Source organism: Acomys minous (genome assembly GCF_964271855.1).
Source record: "Acomys minous genome assembly, chromosome: 11".
In the NCBI taxonomy this organism is placed as follows: domain Eukaryota; kingdom Metazoa; phylum Chordata; class Mammalia; order Rodentia; family Muridae; genus Acomys; species Acomys minous.
Genome location: NC_140492.1, coordinates 55,123,825 through 55,149,052, shown reverse-complemented (window position 1 = coordinate 55,149,052; position 25,228 = coordinate 55,123,825). Strand labels below are relative to the sequence as shown.

At 45.5% G+C, this 25,228-nt stretch overlaps 1 protein-coding gene across 12 annotated transcripts in view; it reads left to right on the top strand.

The window, feature by feature from the left end:
• The window catches only part of GOLGB1 (golgin B1), a 67,847-nt gene that overhangs the window by 30,190 nt on the left and 12,429 nt on the right, over nt 1-25,228 (top strand). For all 12 annotated transcript variants that reach the window (XM_084802372.1, XM_084802374.1, XM_084802373.1 and 9 more), the window contains 4 exons: nt 1,247-1,361; nt 3,776-3,849; nt 8,775-13,864; nt 14,718-16,605. In XM_084802372.1, the coding sequence (XP_084658498.1) occupies nt 1,247-1,361; nt 3,776-3,849; nt 8,775-13,864; nt 14,718-16,605 (7,167 nt within the window). The remainder of the gene's footprint in view (nt 1-1,246; nt 1,362-3,775; nt 3,850-8,774; nt 13,865-14,717; nt 16,606-25,228) is intronic.

The window sequence follows — 25,228 nt, the reverse complement described above, 5'->3', positions numbered from 1 at the left end:
GACATTTCAAGTTCAGGGCCATCTTGCTGATCTATATTGTGAGACTCTGACTAAAATAAATAAATAAATAAATAAAATTTAAAAATCATGTCAAATCTGCAAAAGATGCTGGTTTTGATCATCTTTACTACAATAAATAAATAAGTCCTTTTTTGCTAATCCAAAGTTTGCATCATTTTGCGATTACTCTCTGTTGGTTATGGTTTTCCTTGAGACTGAATCACAGCTTCCCATTTCTCTCTGTCATGGAGGATTTTTGTATTACATACTAGATGCTATAAACGTTTCGTGTGGGAGGTTCTGTTTTATTGTTTCTAAAATTCTGAAGCATTTTGATTACTTTTTATCAGCCAGTAGCATGGACCCACACTCTACACTCTGGCCTGTGGTAGACGGCCCCTTAGGTCAGTGGGTTTGAGGTGGCCCAGTAGTTATATCACTCATTGGTCAGCTGGAGTTTAGGCCGAGTTTACACAGACAGCTAGCTCCTGCTGACTGATGTTCTGACGTTCTTTCTCTGTTCGGTCACCTCACACTATAGCTTTCTTCCTCCCCAAGGCTTTCTTGTTGTTCAAGATAGAATGCCTATAGCTATTTTATTGGAGTTTTGTTTGCTTTACATATTCCAAACTAGAAACTTTTCTCTAGATAGAGGTCCCAAACCCTAAACATATCTCCTGCAACTTCTGTGAGAACTCTATAGCCTAACATAGACATTTCCATGGAATTGCATGGAAAATTGTATAAAGTAAGCCCCATCAGGATACAGATATGTAAAAAGACAAAATAAAGATTTAATACAGATACTTGCTTGTCATTAAGAGAGACAAGCATTCTGGATACATAAATTAAACAGAAGAACATTTTATTGTAAATGGAAAAAAATCCAACTGTGCAGAAATTGCCTCTCTTCCTCCTCTTCAGTCCCTCTTTGTGTCCATTTCCTCCAGGCCTTGCTGCTTGCTGGCCTTAATCAAACCTCATCTGCCATGCTGCGTGTGAACTGCTGAGACGTTCTGTCGTGTGCATTTGAGTTGGAATTTCTGTCTTTGTAATCCAGGCTTCTGTCTTGGATTCAAAATCCAATGAACAGGAAGCTTGTGGGATGTATTTTATTCTTTTTTTTTTTTTTCTGTCTTCAGTAGATGCTGCTTTGAAAGTGTCCTGGGGCTAGAGAACATTCGGATGGTACCAGAGGCCCCCGGGGCGTCAGTGTGGACTCACCTGTTGTCTCTCTGCACTGCAGGTGGTCATGGCGGAGGACGTCATCTCCTTGCAGAGGAGAGTGGTAGAGCTCGAGAACGAGAAGGCAGCCTTGCTCCTTGGTTCTGTAGAGCTGGAGGGGCTGAAAGCTGAGAACGGTATGTAGAAATGAAAACGGTAATTCTGTCATCTTATGCCGTATATGCCTCTGCCCTTAGCACTGTGCGTGTACACAGGGAGCTGCCTCTGCGCTCCCAGGATCTCAGAGAGCTGAGCTGGGAGTACCAAGATAAAACTAGAGCACCCTAATATCGGAGCGTAGTGCTGGTGCCTACGTCAGTGCCACGTTTTCTGGTATTTTCTGTGAGTGCTGCAGGATTTCTGAGTGGCTCATGTTCATTTGGGAGCGTGGCCTGAATTGAACTTTGTTAAGATGTTGAATTTTTCAATAGACAAAATGAGGAAAGAGAAATTGGCATGAGCCGGAGTGGACCCGTTGGCTTTTCCCATCTCAGCGCCCTGCTTAGACTCTTACTGCTCCTCTCAGTCTGCCTGCTCCCTCAGCGCTCACCCAGGGCCCTGACTTCATCCTGGCTTGCGTGCCTTCTCCCCCACATCAGCCTTCATCCCTTTCCTGATGCACTAGGATGATCAGTTACGTGCTTACCTTTTAAGTTGTGAGCCCTCCGAAGACACGGGGTGAGCTTTCTAAGGGCAGAGAACATTTCTTTACCTAAACTTATTATCACCTGGCGAATAACAGCTGCTGAATAAAACCTTGCTGGGTTAAGCTGAGTGCATTAGCATTCATTCTCCTGGACTGCTGGAACAGTCGGCAAGAATGAAGGCGTATCTTAGACAGTCTGCTGCTCATCATGTGCTTCGTGAGAAACCTCCTCAGCTCAGGAGCGTTCGCATGTGGTGATGATGTTTCACTGTGCTCATTCGTCTATAGCCGTGGTTCTCAACCTTCCTAACGCTGCAGTCCTTTAATACAGTTTCTCATGCTGGGGTGATCCCCAACCATAACATTATATTCGTTGCTACATTATAATTGTAGTTTTGCTACTGTCATGAATGGTAGTGTGGCTATCTGATATGTGACCCCCCGTGAAAGGGTCACCAGACCTCCAGGGGGTCACAACCCACAGGTTGAGAACCACTGCTCTAGAGTACCTGACCACTGGGCTGGGTTGGGCTGTGTGGGAGTCAGAGGGGACACCAGGTAAACTTCACAAAACTACATCCAATACCTGGAAATTATGCATCATTAAATGCATAACTGTTGAATATACTCCCACCATTGCCAAGAAAGCCACAAATTGAGCTTATTATTTAACCCACTTACAGTACTTTTTTTGATACTTTATACATGATCCTTATTTTACCATTTTGCAAGCAGTTTCTGTCATGTTCATGTGACTTTCTCATGCTTCACGGGGTCTGTGACTTCCATTGTCTGTCCCTCCAGGGTCATTGGCCTTAAGACTTTGCTGTACTGGCTTTTGTGTCTGCTATCACAGATTACCTTTGAGTTTGTGCATGTTTGTTTCATCTTGGCTTTTTCATGTTACTTTTTCCCTGCCATTTCTACAGCTATACACCTCTCTTGGGTTTGAAATGTCTGAGCAGAGCATACGTAACTGTTTTGAATTCATAGTTTCATGAATATTCATCCTGTCCTGTGAACCAGGCTCTTTACAGAGGTCAGAACAGGCCTGCCTGGGAACTTGACATTCCAGTGACTGCAATGAGGCAGTCATGCAAGGAATACTTTAATCAGGGAAAAGAGCAGAACAAATGTCAGGTGTGAGCGAACTTGATGTTTGAGGAACAGAAAGAAGCTCTGAATTTTTGTTGTAGGGTCAATACAAGAGGAGGTTGGAGGATAAAGTAGGATGCAAAACATGCGAGCCCCACGAGGTCATGCTAAGGCATTGAGTTGCTGTATTAAAACTGCTCTCTTTCTTTAGTGTATTTAGTTTTTCAGGAAGATGCTGCTGCCTGGACTATCTCCGGGATCAGTGTTGCCTAGCTTATCTTCCGGGGCGCTGAGGCCTACGTTAGAGCTGTCGGTTAGACGTGGGTTCTGATTCCAGCCCTCCGTCTAGCTCTTCACATCATGCCCCTGGTTTCCTCATTTGGTCACTGGAATTACGTAGCTGCCTTCTAGTGCTCAGATTTAATGTCTGAACATTAATTGAGAACATTGTAAGTACAATTGTGCAAAAGTGCACAACTCAAACAGTAGGGGTGTGGATAAACAAAGCCAGTAGGATTCCAGATTATACCATAAAATAGCTGTCCCAGTTCACGTGTCCTTGCATAGGTGGCCTTCCTACCCTTCCACTGTCAGCATTTCTCTCACGGTCATCATCATACCGAGTCCACCTGTGTCTGATAGCTCATACTCTCTTGGTGTCATCAGTCTGTCATCTCCCTCAAGGTACTTTGCTGACTTCATTCCTCTTCATTATTTTATGCATCTCAAGTAGCTTTGGCACAACTATGTCTCTGTTTTTTCACGTGCTCCACATATACTGTCCTAAAGATACTACTTTTTGATTTTCAGAAAAACTCTCTTCTCGGATTACTCTTCTGGAGGCTCAGAATAGAGCAGGGGAGGCTGATGGCACAGTCTGTGAGGTAAGTGGCCACTTAGTACAGCACAGTGCGACCTAGACTAAGGGGGCTAACTCCAACAGTTACTAGTGTTGACAGAGATTATGTTACCTGTGGAGTGAAATGACATTTAGGAGAGTCATAATTATTAGACTTTTTCATTTACTTGTTTCCAAATATTTGGATTTTTTTCCTTAGATTTATTTATCTATTATTATGTATACAATGCTCTGCCTGCATGTACACCTGCAGGCAGAAGAGGGCATCAGGTCACACCATAGATGGTTGTGAGCCACCATGTGGTTGCTGGAAATTGAAGTCAAGACCTCTGGAAGAGCAGTCAGTGCTCTTAACCTCTGAGCCATCTCTGCAGCCCCAATATTTGGAATTCTTTGTCTTGTGTATTAGTTACTTTTCTGTTGCTATAATAAAACACCATGACCAAGACAACTTAAGGAAGAAAGAGTTTATTTTGGCTTACAGCTCCAGAGGGTACAATTCCATCCTGGTCAGCAAGTGAGCAGTAGGCACGGCTGCAGGAGTAGGAAAGAAAGTGATCACGTCCATCATATGCTTGGAGCATAGAGAGTGGACTAGAAATGGCTCCAGTCTTCAGACTCTCAGAGCCTGCCCCCAGTAACACACTTCCTCCACTAGCCACACCTCCTCAACCTCGCCAAATAGCACCCACCAACTGGGGACCAAGTGTTCAAATGCCTGAGCCTGTGGAGGCCAGTGCCATTCAAACCACCACAGCGTGTCTCTTGTGGAGATGAACCGAAAGCTCTTGAGTGTCTCATGTCTCCCAGTTGGCAGTTCTTACTCAGGATTGTATTTCAAAGAGACCGTTACAAAACTGTGGCTTTTGGGGGCTGGAGAGATGGCTCAGTGGTTAAGAGCACTGACTGCTCTTCCAGAGGACCCAGGTTCAATCCCCAGCACCCACATGACAGCTCACAACTGTCTGTAACTCCAGGATCTGAAACCCTCACACAGACATACATGCAGACAAAGCACCAATGCACATGAAATAAAAAGATAAATTAATTAAAAACAAACAAACCAAAAAAACAAAATTGTGGCTTTTGTAACCTGAAATTTATTCTACTTTTTAGTTCTAATTTTCCTGTATTTGTAAGTTCATCCACATACATACATGTATGAATACAATTACAGCTGCTCTAGAATGTGTCTCTCCCAATTTCATATCTTTTTTTTTTTTTTCATAACCCACTAAGTCACTATTACTGGTACATGCATGGGCATGGGGCCATCCATTGTGGCACTGGGGACACTCTGAAAAAAGAATGATTCTCCCTCCTGAAGGAGCCATCAAGTGCTAATGGCTTCTCAAGTTACTATATTTTGTACTTCATGTTAATCTTATCAGTAGTTAAATTGTAAAAGTTGAGTTGTGTGCTTTAAAATCATATTTTCTTTTTTAATTTAAATAACTTATTCAGATTACATCTCAATTGTTATCCCCTCACTTATATCTTCCTGTTCCCCCTCCCTCCCTTTTTCACCCTCTTACCCTCCCCTAGGTCTGTGACAGAAGGAGACCTCCTCCCCTGCCATATGATCAGAGCCTATCAGGTCTCATCCTGGTAGCCTGCTTCCCCTTCCTCTGAGTGCCACCAGGCGTCCCCACCAAGGGGAAGTGGTCAAATATGGGGCATCAGAGTTCATGTCAGAGTCAGTCCCTGCTCTCCACACAACTGTGGAGAATGTGCTGTCCGTTGGCTACACCTGAGTAGGGTGTCTAGGTTTACTGCAACTGACACTGTAATCTTCAAGATCAGAGACACTGAAATTCTTTGTGTCCCTTACAGTTTAATACATTTAATTTGCATACTTATAACCCAAACATCACCACTTAATTATATATTACCCTATATATACATAGTCCTTCCATGGGTATTAAAATAGATAATGATTTATTGTCAAAGTGTCCTATAACTTTCACATATTCAAGTGACATATGATTTACTAACAATTATAGGGTATTCTTTCCTGTTTTGTTTTTTTTTTAAGTGCTAATAGCTCCTTGATAAGAGCTCCTGCCCATCTATGCTGGAATTTTCTCTGGCTTGATCTTGTTCACATACACACAGCTGCTGAGAGTTCATGGGTGCGGGAGCCATGAGGTGTGCAGGAGACAGCATTTCACGCCTCTCCCCATTCTCCAGCGTTTCCGTTCTTCCCATGTCTTCTGTGACAGTTCCCTCAGCCATAGCAGGGACCAGAGGCTGGTAGATAAGGACGTCCTCTTCAGGGTCTCTTCTTGGCCCTTGGAGCAACTGCAATTCTTTATGATGGAGGCATCACTGCTTCCTGTCGTTCTGTGGACTCAGTGTCATTGTTGGCTGCATCGTGTTTAACCAGCCATGCTCTCACTTGATTCCTTAAGTGGTGTTGGGGAGGAGTGAAGCTTCTTAGCGGGAGTGTCACTCCACAGGCACAAAGTGAACACCCAGTGTAGACCCAGAGACACAGTTTTAGAGATTGGCAAATGCGGAGTCTTCCAGTTGAACCAAAGGCTGCCTGTCATAGAGAATTATCAAAACTTGAGTCCAAAGCTGGTCTGCCAGGAGAATTGACTCACTCTCAGGAATAGGAAAGATTTTCTTTCTTTCTTTTTTTTTTTTAACCCTGCCAAGGTCTCAACTGATGGAAAAGGTTCACCTGAATTAGGAAAGGTAATCCGCCTTATCCAGATTCTCCTAGTTTGTAATGGGAGGATAGGTCAGTGGTAAGGTGCTTGGTGTGTAGTGTCAGGTCCTAAGTAGGAGCCCAGCAGCTCTAAAACCTGGACGTGATGGTGCAGGTTTGTAATCTCACTGAGACACAGAGGTAGATCCCTGGGGCTTGGTGGCCAGCCAGGCTACCCACTTGGGGAGCTCCAAGCCTTTCTCAGAAAACAAGGTGATGGCTTCTGAGGAATGACACTGAAAGTAGACCTCTGGCTTCTACATGTGGGTGCACATATATGTGGCCTCACCACATGCACACACATAAATTCATACACAAGTCTCCAACTAAAATAACTTGATAGAAAACCCTGCAGTAGTATTTGGCTAAAGATCTAGGTACCATGATCTAAACCAGTTACCATATAAAATTAATCATCAAACTTATATTCAGTGCTTTTTTATGGAGCCACTGAAGGCTTGTTCTCAAAATTGCCAAAAGAGACTTAATTTAGAAAATTGAAGTATTATATAGTTACAAATGGTAAGACTCTGACCAAAAAAAAATGAATAAATAAAAATAAAATAAAAATGCATCTTACGCATCTATTACTTCTTTGTCCAATACTTCTAAGTGTTCCCTTACAAGCTTGCCAATGATTTCTAGTGAAAATAAGCTATCGTGGCTTAAAAAAAATGTCAACACAGTTAAGAAAGATTGGAATCTGGTAAGATAATGAAAAACAAAAGATGCAGAAGATAAATAGCAGACAATAGGAAAGAAAGGTGATTTTTGGCTTTTCAAGACAGGATTTCTTTGTGTCACAGCCAAAGCTGAAGAAAGGAGATCTTAAAACATAGAAACTGCACAGAAAAGCTGACTGGAGATCACAGAGATTAAATAGAAAAGATTGCTAAAAGAAGAAAGTTCAGGAAAAGAGGAAGAAAGACTAAGGGGAGTGTCTAGAGAGAGCAGGGTTCTCTGGTTCTCTGCCCTCCTGGTGCGGATGACTTCAGTCTTTAGTCAAAAAGTGACCTGAACCCTGAACCCTGAACCCTGAACCCTGAACCCTGTAGATATTGTAGGGAGTGAGGGAAGAGAATGAAAGAACAATATGTTGTTTGTTTTGTTTTGTTGTTGTTGTACTGTATTAGACTTTCCTATCTGTAGGGCTGGGAACGTGATGTGACAGAAAGAACTTACAGAGGAGCTTCCCCTGTGCCTGGTACTGAGCTCTAGGAAGTATGGTCTCCATAATGCAGGGGACAAAGAAGCAGAAACCATCAAGACAGCACTTATGAAAAATGATGAGATTGTAGACATGTACTACCATGCCTGGCATTTACATGGATGTGGAGGATCTAAACTCAGGCAGCAAGCACTTTTTCCAGTGAGCCACGCCCACATTTCCCCCTTGGGCATCTGTATATGATGTGTGTGTGTGTGTGTGTGTGTGTGTGTGTGTGTGTGTGTGTGTGTGTGTTTGCCTGTGCCTGTGGAGACCAGAGCTCAGTGTCAGCTTTCTTCCTTGATTGCTCAACACTGTATTTTTTGAGACAAAGTTTCTTACTGAACCTTAACTAATTACATTGTGAGATTTATTCATTTTCTTTCCCAAGCAAACAACTGTAGAGATGACATGGATTGAGTAGCCAACATAGATATCGGTAACAATCTGTCTCATATTTGCCACATGAGTCCATAATGTCACGCCCACGTCGCAGCAGAGCTCACTTTGAACTTTCTGACCCTGCTAACTTGTCTGCATCTGCTTGTGTGGGGATCTACTTGTCAGTGCTAGTGCCTGTTGTTTAATTTTACAGCTTTCTTATTTCAGTAAATTGCTTAGGAAAACAAATCTCATAACTTATTTTTTGGTGTGGGATGAGAGACTTAACTCATTTCCTGCTCTTTTTGTTTTGTTTTGTTTTGTTGTTCAAATCAGAAACAACCAGGAGTTTTAACCTAAAGAAGAAATTTTTTTTGTATGGGAACTATCTAAAATATGGATTGCAAGCTTTGGGCCCTTTTGACTAGAAAGAGACCTCAGTGGGGTGGTCTGAATCTTGGACATTCAGTTTGGGAGTTACAGAGCTTGATAAATTTTAACAGTTTTGTGGCATAAAAGAAGTTTGGACCAAAAAGTTGCAAGTTGTAGAAAATTCATGAGATGCTAGTTAGCACTGTGCTGTTTTTAATCCTGTGTGACATATTTGACTAAGACTTTCCTTGGTGTTTCTTTGCTTCTTTTTTAAAAGGTCAGCACTGCTGGTGTTACTCTGCTCAAGGAGAGTGGTTCTGGTCCTGAAGAGAGCGGGCAGGATGTCCTGGAGAACACATTTTCTCAGAAGCACAAAGAACTATCAGTTTTATTAGTGGAAATGAAAGAAGCCCAGGAGGAAATCGCATTTCTCAAGTCCCAGCTGCAGGGCAAGAGGCCTGAGAGGTACTATGAGGTCCTCGGCCAGAAAGAAGGGGAGCTGATGGGGAGCGAAGGACTGCCCCCCATGGCAGCAGGAGAGGCCAGTGAGGAGAGCTGCGTCCCAGCAGTTGGAAAAGAGGAACAGGCGAGCCCTGAAGATCGGCTGCAAACATCTGAGGCAGGATCTCCAAATAGCGCTGGAATGTCCCCAAAGCTGGACTGTGTGGACAGATACCCCCCAGTACCAGACATCTGTCAGTGTCACCAGGGTGAATTGGAAAGGCTTAAAACTCAAGTCTTGGAGCTTGAGAGAAGCCTTCATAAGGCAGAAGAAATTTATGAGAAAAATTTAGATAAGAAAGCTCAGGAAATTGGCAGCCTGACCCAGCATATTGAAGACCTTAAGAAGAGTGCTGAGGCTTCCCGCAGCGCTCTCACTGCTTTGTCTGAGGAAAGAGACCAGCTGCTTTCCCGCCTGGAGGAGCTTGACATCTTAGCAGAGCTGAGGGCTCAGGTCCGAGCCCTGGAGACCAGCCTCGCTGACGCAGAAAAACAAAGAGCTCTGGACTATGAAAGCCAGAGGACTCAGCAGCACGTGCTCACGGAGCAGATCCACAGCCTGAGCATAGAAGCCAGGTCTAAGGAGGTGAAGATCGAAGCCCTGCAGAGGGAGCTGGACGCTGTGCAGCTGCGGTTCTCCGAGCAGGGCGCCCAGGTCAAGAGCCTGCAGAGCCAGCTGCAGAAGAAGGAAGGCGAGGTGTCGGCAGGGGCAGAGCTCGTGAAGGACATCTCCAACGAGATGGAAGGACTGTCGCAAGCTCTGTCACAGAAGGAACTAGAAATAGACAGGATGAACCAACTCTTGCTAGAGAAAAGGAGAGACGTGGAGACACTCCAGCAAACCATCCAGGAGAAGGACCAGCAAGTGACAGAGCTTAGCTTCAGCATGACAGAGAAGGTGGTTCAGCTTAACGAAGAGAAGTTCTCTCTTGGCGTTGAAATTAAGACTCTGAAGGAGCAGCTCAACTTACTGTCCAGAGCTGAGGAGGCAAAGAAAGAGCAGGTAGAAGATCAGGAAGCTGTCTCCAGCCTTAAACACAGTCACGAAGAGTCGAGCCCCGAGGGGCTGCTGAGCAAAGAGGGCCTGCAGCAGGAGCTGGAGCGCCTGAGGAGAGAGAGCGAGCAGACCAAGCGGAAGCTCCAGGCAGCGCTGATTAACAGAAAGCAGCTGCTCCAGAGAGTTAGCACGCTGGAGGAAGAGTTAGCCCAGGCGAGAGAGGAGCCTAGCAGGGAGACTCCACCCGCGGAGAGTGAGAGGAGAAAGCCGGAGGAAGACAGAGAGAACAAAGATGACCCAGAAAAGTGTGGGGCTTCTAAGTGGCAAGAAATCGAAGTTTCTTTAAAGCAGACAATATCTGAGAAAGAAGTGGAACTAGAGCATGTAAGGAGAGACTTGAAAGAAAAGATGGCAGTGGAGGAAGAGTTACAGGCTCTGGTCCAGCAGATGAATCAGAACTTGCAGGATAAGGCAAAGCAAATAGATTTGCTTCAGTCAGAGATCACTGAAAACCAGGCAACTATTGAGAAATTAACCACGGGTGCCAAGGATGCCGGGGATGGAGGCTCTGCAGCACCTGTGGTGAGCAGCCCGCCCAGTGCAGGCGGCGGGGAACACGGGAAGCCAGAGTTGGAGGGAAAGATACTAGACCTTGAAAAAGAAAAGGAACAACTTCAAAAGAAGCTTCAAGAAGCCTTAACTTCCCGAAAGGCGATTTTAAAAAAGACGCAAGAGAAAGAGAAACATCTCCAGGATGCGCTCGAGGGGCAGAAGGCTGCTTGCCGTCGCCTCCAGGAGCAGCTTGATGAGCAGTGCCAGATGCGCGCCCAGGAGTCTGTAGACAGACAGCTCCCCAGCGCTGACCAGCAGGAACCTGCTCTTCCCACTCAAGGTTTAGGAGTTTCGCTGGAAGATGCAGAACAGCAGCTCACCCAGCCTGCGTCAGAGCCCAGCTTACACGCAGCTCGTCCTCCTCACCCCGGAGAGACAGCCCCTCTGCAGCCTCCTGTTTCTGTTGCCCAGCTTGAGGCCCAGCTGAAAGAAATGGAGGTTGAGAAAGAGGAGCTGGAATTGAAAGTTAGTTCTACAGCAAGTGAGCTGACTAAAAAGTCAGAGGAAGTATTCCTGTTACAAGAGCAGATAAGTAAACAGGGTCTGGAAATCGAGAATTTGACAGCAGCATCCCACGAAGCCGAGGCCCACGCAGAAAGGCTGAAGCAGGAATTGGAAAGAAGCCAGCTGGAAATCGCTGGCCTGGAACACCTGAAAACGTTGCAGTCTGAGCTGGGTGACCTGCAAAAGTGCATGCGCCAGAAGGAAGACGAGGTCAGCCATCTCGCTGGACAGCTTAGTGAGAAAGAGCAGACCCTCCACACGGTACAGTCAGAGATGGCGGAGCAGGAGCGCTTAATCAAGGCTCTGCACACACAGCTGGAAGCACAGGCCAAGGAGCACGAGGAGAGGCTGCAGCAGGCCCAGCTGGAGCTGTGTGAACTGAAGCAGAAGCCAGAAGAGACTGAGGAGGAGACTAAAGCCAAGCTCCAGATGCAGAGGAAACTGCAGGCTGCCCTCATCTCCCGGAAAGAGGCGCTCAGAGAAAACAAGAATCTGCAGGAGGAATTGTCTGCAGCCAGGGATGCTGTTGAACGCCTGACCCAGTCGCTGGCCGCGGGAGAAAGCCAGGTTTCTGCTCAGAATAAAGAGAAAGATGCACTCCTAGGGAAGTTAGCCCTCCTTCAGGAAGAACGAGACAAACTCATTGTGGAAATGGACAGGTCTTTGCTGGAAAATCAGAGCCTTGGTGGCTCCTGTGAAAGCCTGAAGCTGGCCCTGGAGGGTCTCACTGAGGACAAGGAAAAGCTGGTGAAGGAGCTTGAATCCTTGAGGAGTTCCAGGGTTGCGGAGAGCGCCGACTGGCAAGAGAAGCACAAGGAGCTGCAGAAGGAGTACGAAGTTCTTCTGCAGTCCTACGAGAACGTGAGCGACGAGGCGCAGAGGGTGCAGCAGGTGCTGGAAAGCGTGAGGCAGGGCAAGCAAGAGCTCTATGGAAAGTTGAGAAGCGCCGAGACAGCCAAGAGGGGCACAGAGCAGCGGCTGCGGGAGGCAGAGCAGGAGATGGAGGAGATGAAGGAAAAGATGAGGAAGTTTGCTAAGTCTAAGCAACAGAAGATCCTTGAGCTGGAGGAGGAGAACGAGCGGCTTAGGGCAGAGGCCCAGCCTGCAGGAGCAGCCAAGGAAAGCACGGAAGCCCTTCTTTCTTCCAACTCCAGCTTGAAAGAGGAGCTAGAAAGGGTCAGACTGGAGTATCAAGCCCTTTCTCAGCAGTCCGAGGCTTTAATCGCGGAGAAAGACATTCTGAGCGAAGAGATCCGAGACCTGAAGCGTCAGGTAGAAGACCGCGTGCTGAAACCAGCTAGCCCAGAGGCCCCGGAGAACTCAGATGAGCGAAAGGATGCTATTGAGGATGCACCACAAGCTGTGGTGGGCAAGTCTCCAGAGCAGGGTCCTCTGCGTGTGAGCACTAAGCTTGAAGATGCGGAGGCCATCCCGTCAGCTCCCAGCCCCAGGTCTGGCACCGGTGGGCCGTTGAGCTCACAGGATGACCTCGGTAACCACCTGCAGCAGCTCGATCAGCTTAAGGGAAGAATTGCCGACTTAGAGTTGGAGACACAGAAAGACAAGGAGCTCCACCAGACCTTAGAAAGTGAGAAAAATGCCCTACTGGGTCAGCTGTCCACAAAGGATGGGGAACTAAAGGTGCTCGAAGAAGAAGTCGCCAGAGTAAACATGTTAAACCAGCAAATCCAAGACGAACTCTCCAGAGTTACCAAGCTCAAAGAGACGGCAGAGGAGGAGAAGGATGACTTGGAGGAGAGGCTGATGAATCAGCTGGCGGAACTTAATGGGAGCATTGGCAACTATTACCAGGATGTTACGGATGCCCAGATAAAAAACGAGCAACTAGAATCTGAAATGCAGACCCTTAAAAAGTGTGTGAGTGATTTGGAAGAGGAAAAGCAGCGGCTGGTCAAGGAAAAAAGCCAGGTGGAGTCCGAAATCCGAAAGGACTGTATGGAGAAGATGCAGGGAGCGCAGAAAGGGCCTGGCAGCAAGAGCCACGCGAAGGAGCTCCAGGAGCTGCTGAGGGAAAAACAGCAAGAGGTGCAGCAGCTACAGCAGGATTGCATCCGGTACCAAGAGAGGATCAGCGCTCTGGAGAAGACTATCAAGGCCTTAGAGTTTGTTCAGACCGAATCCCAAAAAGATCTGGACGTAACAAAGGGCAGTCTGGAGCAGGCGGTAGAACACCGCAAAAAGGCACAAGCGGAATTATCCAGCTTCAAAGTACTGCTCGATGACACCCAGAGCGAAGCCGCGAGGGTGCTAGCGGACAACCTCAAGTTGAAAAGGGAACTTCAGGCCAACAAAGAGTCCATCAAGAGCCAGATGAGACAGAAAGATGAAGATCTCCTTCGAAGGCTGGAGCAGGCAGAGGAGAAGCGGCTGAAAGAGCAGAAGAGCATGCAGGAGGAGCTGGAGGCTCTGCACAGGGAAAAGGCCCGTGTGGAGGAGGCGCTGGCAGACACTCGGGCCACGCTGAGCTGCAAAGACAAGGACACGAAGCAGCTGCAGGATACCTTGGACAGCACCGTGGCCCAGCTGGCCGCCTTCACCAAGAGCATGTCGTCCCTCCAGGATGACCGTGACAGGGTCATCGATGAAGCTAAGAAGTGGGAGCAGAAGTTTTGTGATGCCATTCAAACCAAAGAGGAAGAGATCAGACTCAAGGAGGAAAACTGCGTGGTTCTGAAGGACCAGCTTCGACAAATGACCATCCACGTGGAGGAATTGAAGATCAGCATCTCCAGGTAAGCAAGAAACCCTTTTTTCCCCTCCAGAGATAAGGGTGAAGGCAAAGAAAGTTTTTAAACTGCCTTTATTTTATTATTTTACTTATTATTTCTTTATTACAGAACCAATTTTTGTTTTAAATTCCCTTAGAACGTATATCCTTTCCCTTCTGACCCTTTTGCCATTTTTGTAACTCCTTGTTATAATGTGTTAGCATAAAATCATTAACATAAAATCGCTGACATCTTTTCCCCATATCTCTGTTAAGAGTTGGCATAGGATTCTTGTCCTTTCCATTTTCATTCTGGATCTCTTGACAGTCTGGCTGCCTTTGTCTAGGTTTCCTCCCGCTTACTCCCAATGGATTGCTTTCGTGTCCTGAGTGGTCTTCTCCTCCCTTCGCCACAGTGGGCGTCAGCAGCTCTTCATATGCCAAGCTCTGGAGCCGACAGAGCCTCCACCCTTAGCGCCCCTCCCCTTCTGTTTCCTTACTGTTTCTTTTGCCACGGTTCTAGCTTTAAAGAAACCCAATGTTAGCTTGTCTGGAGCAAAGTAGAACAAGACAGTGGGGGTTGGGAGCCGATTTACTTTTCAGTGTCTCCAACAGGATCACTAAAAGAAGGAACACAGCTTCATGATTCAGATCTCTGTGATGTCTCTTTAATGTTATTTTTTTTCTGTGTGGTAGGTCTTGTCAGTACACGTGTATACGTACATATATCAGAGAACTGAGAGCTCTATTAAAACCTGTAATCATGAGTATTGACTGACCCGTAGATTAGTCTGGTGTGTGTCATACAGTTAATGTCATTTCTTTGCCCTCTCCCGTCTTCTCTCTCACTCCTTCTCCCCCTGCCCCTCTCCCTTTAGGCTTGAGCATGACAAGGAAATGTGGGAGTCCAAGGCCCAGACAGAGCTCCAGCATCAACAGAAGGTTTGCCATGACCTGCAGGGGGAAAACAAAGAACTGACGGCCCAGTTAGAGGAAACCCGACACCTATACCACAGTTCTACGGAGGAGTTAATTAAGTTGGAATCAGAACTTAAGAGTCTCAAAGAGCAGTCAGCTGACTTAAGTGACTCTTTAGAAGAATGTAAAGAACATAAAGAAAACTTGGAAGAGATCATAAAGCAGCGAGAAGCTGCTATCCAGGACTGTAAGTTCAGTTCTGAGCAACTGGAGAGTGATCTGAGGGCCTCCAGGGAGCTGACCAGTAGGCTGCACGACGAAGTCAACGAGAAGGAGCAGAAGATTCTAAGTCTGCTCTCTGGCAAGGAAGAGGCCGTCCAAGTGGCTGTCGCCGAACTGCAGCAGCAACACAGGAAAGAGATCAAGGAACTAGAAAATCTTTTGTCCCAGGAGGAAGAGGAGAATGCTGCCTTAGAAGAGGAAAACAAAAAGGCTGTTGAGAAGACCAACCAGCTCACGGAAGCGCTCGAAAACGTCAAGAAGGAGAGCCTCGAGCAGAAGGCTCAGTTGGATTCCTTCGTTAAGTCTATGTCCTCCCTCCAGAATGACCGAGAGCGCGTACTGAGTGACTATCAGCAGCTGGAAGCGCGGCATCTCTCCGTCATCTTGGAAAAAGACCAGCTCATCCAAGACGCGGCCGCGGAGAACAATAAACTGAGGGAAGAGATCCGAGGGCTGCGAGGCCACATGGATGATCTCAACTCCGAGAATGCCAAGCTGGATGCCGAACTGGTCCAGTACAGGCAAGACCTGAATGAGGTGATCGCCATCAAAGACCGCCAGCAAAGGCAACTCCTGGAGGCTCAACTACAGCAAAACCAGGAGTTGAGGAATGAGTGTGCAGACTTAGAAGAGAAGCTGAAGGGGGCAGAAGCAGCCAAGCAGAGCCTGCAGAGGTCCTCTGATGCCCTCCACGCAGAGAAGCAGGGTCTGTCCAAAGAGGTGGATAACTTGAAGAGACAGTTGACAGCCTTGCAGGAAGAGGGTACCCTAGGTGTCTACCATGCCCAACTGAAAGTAAAGGAAGAGGAGGTTCAGAGGTTAAATATGGCGCTCTCCTCTCACGAGAAGAGAAGTGCAGATCTGGAAGAGGAGTTGGCGTGTGTTCAGAAGGAGGCTGCCAGGAAGGTCAGCGAGATTGAGGACAAGCTGAGGAAGGAGCTGAAGCACCTCCATCATGACGCGGGGATAATGCGAAACGAAACAGAAACAGCGGAGGAGAGAGTGGCCGAGCTGGCGAGAGACCTGGTCGAGATGGAGCAGAAGCTCCTTGTGGTAACCAAAGAGAATAAAGATCTCACGGCGCAGATTCAGTCTTTTGGAAGGGCAATGAGCTCCTTGCAGGACAGCAGGGACCGCGCCACTGAGGAGCTCGGTGGCCTGAAGAAGAAGTACGACGCCAGCCTGAAGGAGCTGGCCCAGTTGAAAGGGCAGGAGGACGGAAGCAGCGGGAGGGGCGTCCTCTCCCAGGCTGCCTTGCCCCCGGCCGCTGCCGAGAACGGCGTGTCCCACCTCGGCAGACTGAGCCGGCAGCTCATGTCCAACGATGAGCAGTTGCTTCACTTATCATCACAGCCAGAAGAGCCTCATGACCAAACACAGTCCTTTGCCAAGGCCATGGCCAGGCTACAGGAGGAGCGAGATCACCTGTGGAGCGAGCTGGAGAAAGTCCGCAAGTCAGAGGAAGGGAGGCAGAGGGCTGCAGCCCCTTCACCTGCCTCCAGCCCCGCGGAAGTACAGAGCTTGAAAAAAGCCATGTCCTCACTCCAGAACGACAGGGATCGACTAGTGAGTGTGTACTCCAGATCTGTGCTTGCGAGGCTTGGGGCCTGTCTTTACATTGGTTTTCATTCCCATAGAAAAGGATAAATGATTCTGTCCCTAGAATCTTTATATAAAATCACCCGCAATGCCACACGTTCCGCAGATCGCCTGGGTCTTATGGGGAGCAGTATGTGTGCTTTTACCATTTCAAACTTGAGGACTCCTCCTTGCATAGAATCTGCATTGGTTATGAGGGATTAAGAGATAGCGCGCTGCTTTGCACATCCTGTAAATGGTTCCAGAATTTTAAGCAGGTTCACTGGAATAAAGCACGGAGTTGGTCGCTCCCCGTCTTTTCACAGCAGCATTTGAGCCCTTGATCATGCACTAGATCAGGATAGTAAAGACTTAGCATGTCAAGAAAGGCGTTAAGTGTGAAAGGGATTTCTTATAAGCGTCACTAGGCATGGCTGCGCTTAGGAGGCTGGTGTAGTGAGGCTGTCACAAAAACAGAGTAAAACCACTAGTCAGGCACGGACGGTTTACAAATGAGCTATTGCCCATGCCCATCCTTCCTTCCTTCCTTCTTCCTTCCTTCCTTCCTTCCTTCCTTCCTTCTTCCTTCCTTCCTTCCTTCCTTCCTTCTTCCTTCCTTCCTTCCTTCCTTCTTCCTTCCTTCCTTCCTTCCTTCCTTCTTCCTTCCTTCCTTCCTTCCTTCTTCCTTCCTTCCTTCCTTCCTTCCTTCTTCCTTCCTTCCTTCCTTCCTTCTTCCTTCCTTCCTTCTTCCTTCCTTCCTTCCTTCCTTCTTCCTTCCTTCCTTCCTTCTTCCTTCCTTCCTTCCTTCCTTCCTTCCTTCCTTCCTTCCTTCCTTCCTTCCTTCTTCCTTCCTTCCTTCCTTCCTTCCTTCTTCCTTCCTTCCTTCCTTCCTTCTTCCTTCCTTCCTTCCTTCCTTCCTTCCTTCCTTCCTTCTTCCTTCCTTCCTTCCTTCCTTCCTTCCTTCCTTCCTTCCTTCCTTCCCTGCTACTGGAATTGATCCCAAGGCTCACACATGCTAGGCAAGCCCTGTCCCACTGAGCTACATCCCTAGCCCTTTTCACTTATTTTGAGACAGACTTGCTGAGCTCCTCGTGCCAATGCTGTGAGTCAGGGTCCTCCTTCCTCGGTGCCTAAGCAGATCCGATTGCAGATACCCAGCTCTGTGTCTGTTTCCGCTCATTTTCTGTAAACTAACTTTTTTCAAAAATGGAGAAGGTTGGTTGGAGAGCGAGCTTGTCTTGTACCAGAGTTTGAGTCACAGAACCCTTGTTTAAAAAGCCATCCTTGAGGCTCGGTGGCCGGCCAGCCTCACCTGTGCAGACAGGCACCAGGCCAATGAGAGACTCTGTCTCTGACAAACAAACAAAGCAAAAAGAGTGCTAGCTTTTTTTTTAAAAGGCCATTTCCTTATTTCTATAACTTGCAGTGATATTCTGTTCCTTAAAACTGTCACTCTTGTTTTATTCCATTTAACCATCAATGTATTTTAATCTGTTCAAATATCCCTCCTTTCACCTTCAACATCCCATGGTAAGCTTCTTTTTTTTTTTTACATTTTTAATTAATTTATTCATATTACATCTAGATTGTTAGCCCTTCCCCTGTTTCCTCCCATTCTTCCCTCCCTCCCACTTCCCCCCTTCTCCCCTCCCCTATGTCTGTGATTGAGGGAGACATCCTCCCCCTACATATGCTCTTAGAATATCGAGTCTCTTCTTGGTAACTTGCTATCCTTCCTCTGAGTGCCGCCAGGCCTCCCCATCCAGGGGACGTGGTGGTCAGAAAAGGGGCACCAGAGTTCATGTGAGAGTCAGATCTCACTCTCCACTCAACGGTGGAGAATATCATGTTCGTCGGCTAGGTCTTGGTAGGGGTTCGAAGTTTACTGCCTATATTCTCCTTGGCTGGTGCCTTAGTTTGAGGAGGACCCTAGGACCCAGATCTGCCTGCCATAAAGTTCTTCTTGTAAATTTCCAGGACCCTGTGGGTCCTACTATTTCCCCATTCTTCCATGCTACTCTCGCCTAAAGTCTCAATAGGATGTCCTCTCCTCTGACCCACTTTCTTGGTAAGTAAAGTTTTTCATGGTACGTATCCCTTGGACTAGTGTTTTGGTATAAGTGAGTATATACTGTTTGTCTCTTTTTGCTTCTGGGTGAACTCACTCATTGTGATAATTTCTAGATCAATCCATTTGTCCACAAATTTCGGGAATTCCTTGTTTTTAATAGCTGAGTAGTATTCCATAGTATAAATGTACCACAGTTTCTTAGTCCATTCTTCTACTGAGGGACACTTAGGCTGTTTCCATGCTCTGGCTATTATGTATAAAGCAGCTATGAACATGGTTGAGCATATGTCCCTGTTGTGTGGTGGAGCATTTTCTGGGTATATTCCAAGGAGTGGGATAGCTGGGTCTTGAGGAAGCCCTATTCCCATTTTTCTGAGAAAGCGCCAGATAGCTTTCCAAAGTGGTTGTACTAGTTTGCATTCCCACCAGCAATGAAGGAGTGTTCCTCTCTCTCCACATCCTCACCAACATGTGGTGTATTTGAGTTTTTGTTTTTTATTTATTTATTTTATTATATTTTAATGTGCCTTGGTATGAGAGTGTCAGATCTTGGAGTTACAGACAGTTGTGAGCTGCCATGTAGGTACTGGGAATTGAACCCGGGTCCTTTGGAAGAGCAGGCAGTGCTCTTAACCACTGAGCCATCTCTCCAGCCCTCTTTGAGTTTTTGATCTTAGCCATTCTGATGAGTGTAAGATGGAATCTCAGTGTCGTTTTGATTTGCATTTCTCTGATGACTAACGAGGACGAGCATTTCTTTAAGTGTTTCTCGGCCATTTGATATTCCTCTGTTAAGAATTCTCTGTTAAGTTCCAAGCCCCATTTTGCAATTGGGTTGTTTGGTTTTGTGGTGTTTAATTTCTTGAGTTCTTTATATATTTTGGATATTAAACGTTTGTCAGATGAAGGGTTGGTGAAGATCTTTTCCCAGTCTGTAGGCTGTCGCTTTGTTCTACTGACAGTGTCTCCTGCCTTACAGAAGCTTCTCAGCCTCATGAGGTCCCATTTATTAATTGTTGACATTAAGGCCTGGGCTGTTGGTATACTGTTCAGGAAGTTGTTTCCTGTGCCTATTTGTCCCAGACTCTAACCCCACTTTTTCCTCTAACTGAATTAATGTCTCTGGTTTTAAGTTGAGGTCTTTAATCCACTTGGACTTGAGTTTTGTGTATGGTGACAAATAAGGGTCTAATTGCATTTTTCTATATGTAGACATCCAGTTAGACCAGCACCATTTGTTGAAGATGCTATCATTTTTCCATTGAATAGATTTGGCTTCTTTGTCAAAAATCAAGTGAGCAAATGTGTGTGGATTCATCTCTGGGTCTTCAATTCGATTCCATTGATCCACCAGCCTATTACTTTGCCAGTACCATGCTGTTTTAATTACTGTTGCTCTGTAGTACAGCTTGAAATCAGGTATGAAGATTCCTCCAGAGGATCTTTTATTGTATAGGATTGTTTTTGCTATTCTGGGTTATTTATTTCTCCATATGAATTTGAGAATTGATCTTTCAATATCTTCAAAATATTTTGTAAGTATTTTGATAGGGATTGCATTGAATCTGTAAGTTGCTTTTGGTAAGATGGCCATTTTTACTATGTTGATTCTCCCGATCCACAAACAAGGTAAATCTCTCCATCTTCTGATGTCATCTTCAATCTCTTTCTTCAGAGGTTTGAAGTTTTTTTTTCGACTAAGTCCTTCACTTTCTTGGTTAGAGTTACTCCTAGATATTTTATATTGTTTGTGGCTATCGTGAAGGGAGTAGTTTTCCTAATTTCTTCCTCTGCCTGTTTGTCATTTGTATACAGGAAAGCTACTGACTTTTTTGAGTTTATTTTGTGTCCTGCCAATTTGCTGAAGGTGTTTATCAGCTGTAGGAGTTCTCTGGTGGAATTTTGGGGGTCACTTATATACACTATCATATCATCTGCAAATAGGGATAATTTGACTTCTTCCTTTCCCATTTGGATCCCCTTGATCTCCTTTTGATGTCTTATTGCTCTGGCTAGAACTTCAAGAACTATATTGAAGAGATATGGGGACAGAGGGCAGCCTTGTCTGGTTCCCGATTTTAGAAGGATTTCCTTGAGTATCTCTCCATTTAATTTAATGTTGGCTGTTGGTTTGCTGTATATAGCCTTTATTATGTTTACATGAGTGCCTTGTATTCCCGATCTTTCCAGAACTTTAAACATAAATGGGTGCTGGATTTTGTCAAATGCTTTTTCTGCATCTAGAGAAATGATCATGTGGTTTTTCTCTTTCAGTTTGTTTATATGATGGATTACATTGATGGATTTCCGTATGTAAACCATCCCTGCATGCCTGGAATGAATCCTACCTGGTCATGGTGAATGATGTCTTTGATACGCTGTTGTATTCGCTTTCCGAGTATTTTGTTGAGTATTTTTGCATCAATGTTCATAAGAGAAATTGGTCTGAAATTCTCTTTTTTTGTTGGGTCTTTGTGAGGTTTAGGTATCAATGTGACTGTGGCCTCATAGAAAGAATTTGGTAATATTCCGTCCATTTCTATCTTTCGGAATAGCTTGAACAGTATCGGTATTAGCTCCTCTTTGAAGGACTGGTAGAATTCTGCGCTGAAACCATCTGGCCCTGGGCTTTTTTTGGTTGGGAGACTATCAATGGTTGCTTCTATTTCTATAGGTGAAATAGGGCTATTTAATTTGTTTATCTGGTCTTGGTTCAATTTTGGCAAGTGGAATCGGTCGAGAAATTTGTCCATTTCCCTTAAATTTCCGAATTTTGTGGCATAAATGCCTTTAAAGTAGGTTCTTACGATTCTTTGTATTTCTTCAGTGTCTGTTGTTATGTCTTCCTTTTCATTTCTGATTTTGTTAATTTGGATAGTGTTTCTCTGTCTTTTAGTTAGATTGGCTAACGGTTTGTCTATCTTGTTAATTTTCTCAAAGAACCAGCTCTTGGTTTTGTTGATTCTTTGGATTGTTCTCTTTGTTTCTAATTTATTGATTTCAGCCCTGAGTTTGATTATTTCTAGGCATCTACTCCTCTTGGGTGTTTCTGCTTCTTTTTTTTCTAGAGCTTCCACATGTGTTGTTAAGTTGTTTATGTGGGATGATTCCATTTTCTTTTTAAAGGCACTTAGTGCTATGAATTTTCCTCTTAGCACTGCTTTCAATGTGTCCCACAAATTTGGGTATGTTGTTCCATCATTTTCACTGAATTTCAGGAAGTCTTTTATTTCTTCCCTTATTTCTTCCATGACCCATGTGTCATTAAGTAGAAAGTTGTTTTGTTTCCACGTGTTAGTATGCTTTTTGTTATTTCTGTTGTTGTTGAAGTCCAGCCTTAGACCATGGTGATCTGATAAGATACAAGGTATTATTTCAATCTTCTTGTATCTGTTGAGGTTTGCTTCGTGACCAACTATGTGATCAGTTTTCGAGAACGTTCCATGGGGTGCTGAGAAAAAGGTATAATCCTTTGTGTTTGGGTGGAAAGTTCTGTAGATATCTGTTAGATCCATTTGATTCATGACATTGGTTAATGAGGTTATTTCCCAGCTTAGTTTTTTAATCAAAGACCTATCCTTGAGTGAAAGTGGGGTGTTGAAGTCTCCCACTATTAATGTGTGGGTATCGATGAGTGGGGCAAGCTTTGTTAATAACTCTTTTACAAATGAGGGAGCCCTTGTATTCAGAGCATAGATGTTCAAAATCGTGATGTCTTCTTGGTTGACTTTACCTTTGACGAGTACGAAGTGTCCATCCTCATCTCTTTTGATTAATTTTGGTTGAAAGTCTATTTTATTAGATATTAGAATGGCTACCCCAGCTTGTTTCTTATGACCATTTGCTTGGAATATTTTTCCCCAACCTTTTACTCTGAGGCAATGTCTGTCCTTGTGGTTGAGATGTGTTTCTTGAATGCAGAAGAATGTTGGGTCATGTTTATGCATCCACCCCGTCTGTGTCTTTTTATTGGAGAATTGAGACCATTGACATTGAGAGATATTAATGACCAATGATTGGTAAGTCCCTTCATTTTTGGTATTTGTAACAGTCTAGATTTTGTGAGGTTGTGATTTTGCAATGGTATAGTTACCTATTTCCTATGTAGTTTTGGTTGTAGTTTGACCAGTTGGGGTGGAGTTTTCCTTCTAGTAACTTCTGTAAAGCTGGATTTGTGGCTAGGTACTGGTTGAATTTGTTTTTGTCATAGAATATCTTGTCTTCTCCATCAATGGTCATTGATAATTTTGCTGGACATAGTAGTCTTGCCTGGTATCTGTGTTCTCTTAGGGTTTGCAGAACCCTTCTGGCTTTCATGGTCTCTGCTGAGAAGTCAGGAGTAATTCTGATAGGTTTGCCTTTATATGTTACTCGGCCTTTTTCTCTTGCCACTTTTAATATTTTTTCCTTGTTCTGTATATTTTGTGTTGTTATTATTATGTGGCGGGAAGATTTTCTTTTCAGGTCTATTCTATTTGGTGTTCTGTAGGCCTCTTGTATGCTCGTATGCATCTCCTTCTTCAAATTGGGGAAATTTTCTTCTATTATTCTATTAAAGATATTTTCGGGGCTGTGGAGTCGGTTGCCGTCTTCAATCCCTATTATTCTCAAGTTTCATCTTTTCATGTTGTCTTTTATTTCTTGAATGCTCTGTGTCAAGAACTTTTCAGATTTAGCATTTCCCTGGATGGTTGTTTCCAGTTCTGCGATTGTATCTTCAAGTCCCAATATTCGTTCTTCCATTTCTTGCAATCTGTTAGATAAGGCCACCTCTGGAATGCTTGCTTTCTTCTCCGATGCCTCTTGATCACGTTTTTCTTCTGTGTGTTCCTGTATCATAACTTCCATTTTTATCTTCATGTCTTGGACTGTTCTAATGATTTCCTTCATCTGGCTATTTATATTTTTCTGAAATTCTTCAAGTGCCTCTTTATATGACTCTTTTAACTCTTCAGCCCTCTTGTTTGCCTCCTCCTGCATTTGTTTACAGATTTTATTTGTTTCTTCCATTATCATCTTCTTAACTAAGGACTTGAGGTCATTTTCTTGACTATCCATTGCTGTTAGGTTCTCCAGGTTGTTTTCATTGGGAATGCTGATATCCAGAGATGCCAAACTGTTTTGGTTTTTGTTAGTGTTCTTTCGCTGTCCTCTTGTCATTTTGATGGCTCTGATGTTGGAAGGTATTTTGTAGTGACCTTCGCTGGTTGAGAGTGGTTAATTGATGACTGATTATAGGTCAGGTGCTCTTGCCTGTGGGGATCAGGGAGTATTTCCGTGGAACAGGTAGGTGATCCGGTTTCACTCCTGGTGATTTTCCTCTGCACCGTGGGCTCCAGGCTGAGTCAGCCAAAGTAGATATCTGTTTGGATTTTACTGCTGTAATTCAGATCAGCAGTTTGGGGACCTAGAATAAGGTCCGCACACAAACGTTCTGGTTGTGTAAGTTGATCCCAGCTGCCTGTCCTTCCTGTGGCTTTGTAGTCAAGACCCCAGGTAGATCAGATCTTCTGGGAGTGTAGCTGTCTTTTAGCTCTGTCTCTATACCCTTAGACACTGCAAGCAAGACCCACGTCTCGTCTCCTGATAATGTGAGAGTGCCTGCGTTGCTCGGACCAGCATCCCCAGCTAGGCTCTCTCGTGCGGGGAGTGCAGGGCCAGTGCCTTGTGGCTCGGCGGTTAGGAACACTAGGGTTGCAGATCTCTGGGGGTTGCCCGCGGAACCAGATCTTCCTGCCAGGCTATGATGCTCCACTAACGCTCTAGGTCAGCAATTAGACACTGCAAACACGACCCACCCACATCTCGTCTCCCGATAATGTGAGAGTGCCTGCCTTTCTCGGGCCAGGATCCCCAGCTAGGCTCTCTCCTTTGGGGAGTGCATGGCCAGTGCTTTGCGGCTGGGTAGGAACAATAGGGTTGCAGAGCTCTGGCAGAAGCCCCCGGAACCAGGTCTTCCCGCAAGGCTATGATGCTCCGCTATCATTCTAGGCAAGACCCACATCTCCCAATAGGTCTGTGGAAGCAGTCCAAGCTGACTTCTCACTGCACTGTTTGCAGGTTCAGTCCGCTGTGATCGGTGTTAGGTTGGGTCCCGGATGGCCAGCGAGCTGCAGTCCCACTTTAGCTGTCTCTGTTGGGTCCCGCCGCCTGTGTTTCCACTCAGCCAAGGCGGGTGACCTCCGCAGTTTGGGGTGGTGTGGAAGGAGGAATCCTAGGGCAGATTCACCCTCTTCACTGAGACTCCTCTGGCTGGGGACTCCGGAAAATCCCCTCCCCAACAGTGAGTCTATGCTTTATATGCAGGCTGCAGTTTGCATATGGATTCCGTTCCAGAGTTTGGGGAGTGCGTTTAGCACCTCCGGGATATTGCTTGTCCCAGGGTGGTAGGCCCCCTGTTTGGTCTCTGGCCTTTGGGGCCCCACTCACCTACAGTTCTCAAAGTCCAGCAATCTGTTGCTCCACTTATGTCCCTGGTCTCCTCGGAGTAGATCAGATACGTGGCTTATTGGTTGGTGCCATCTTGGAATCCCCCCATGG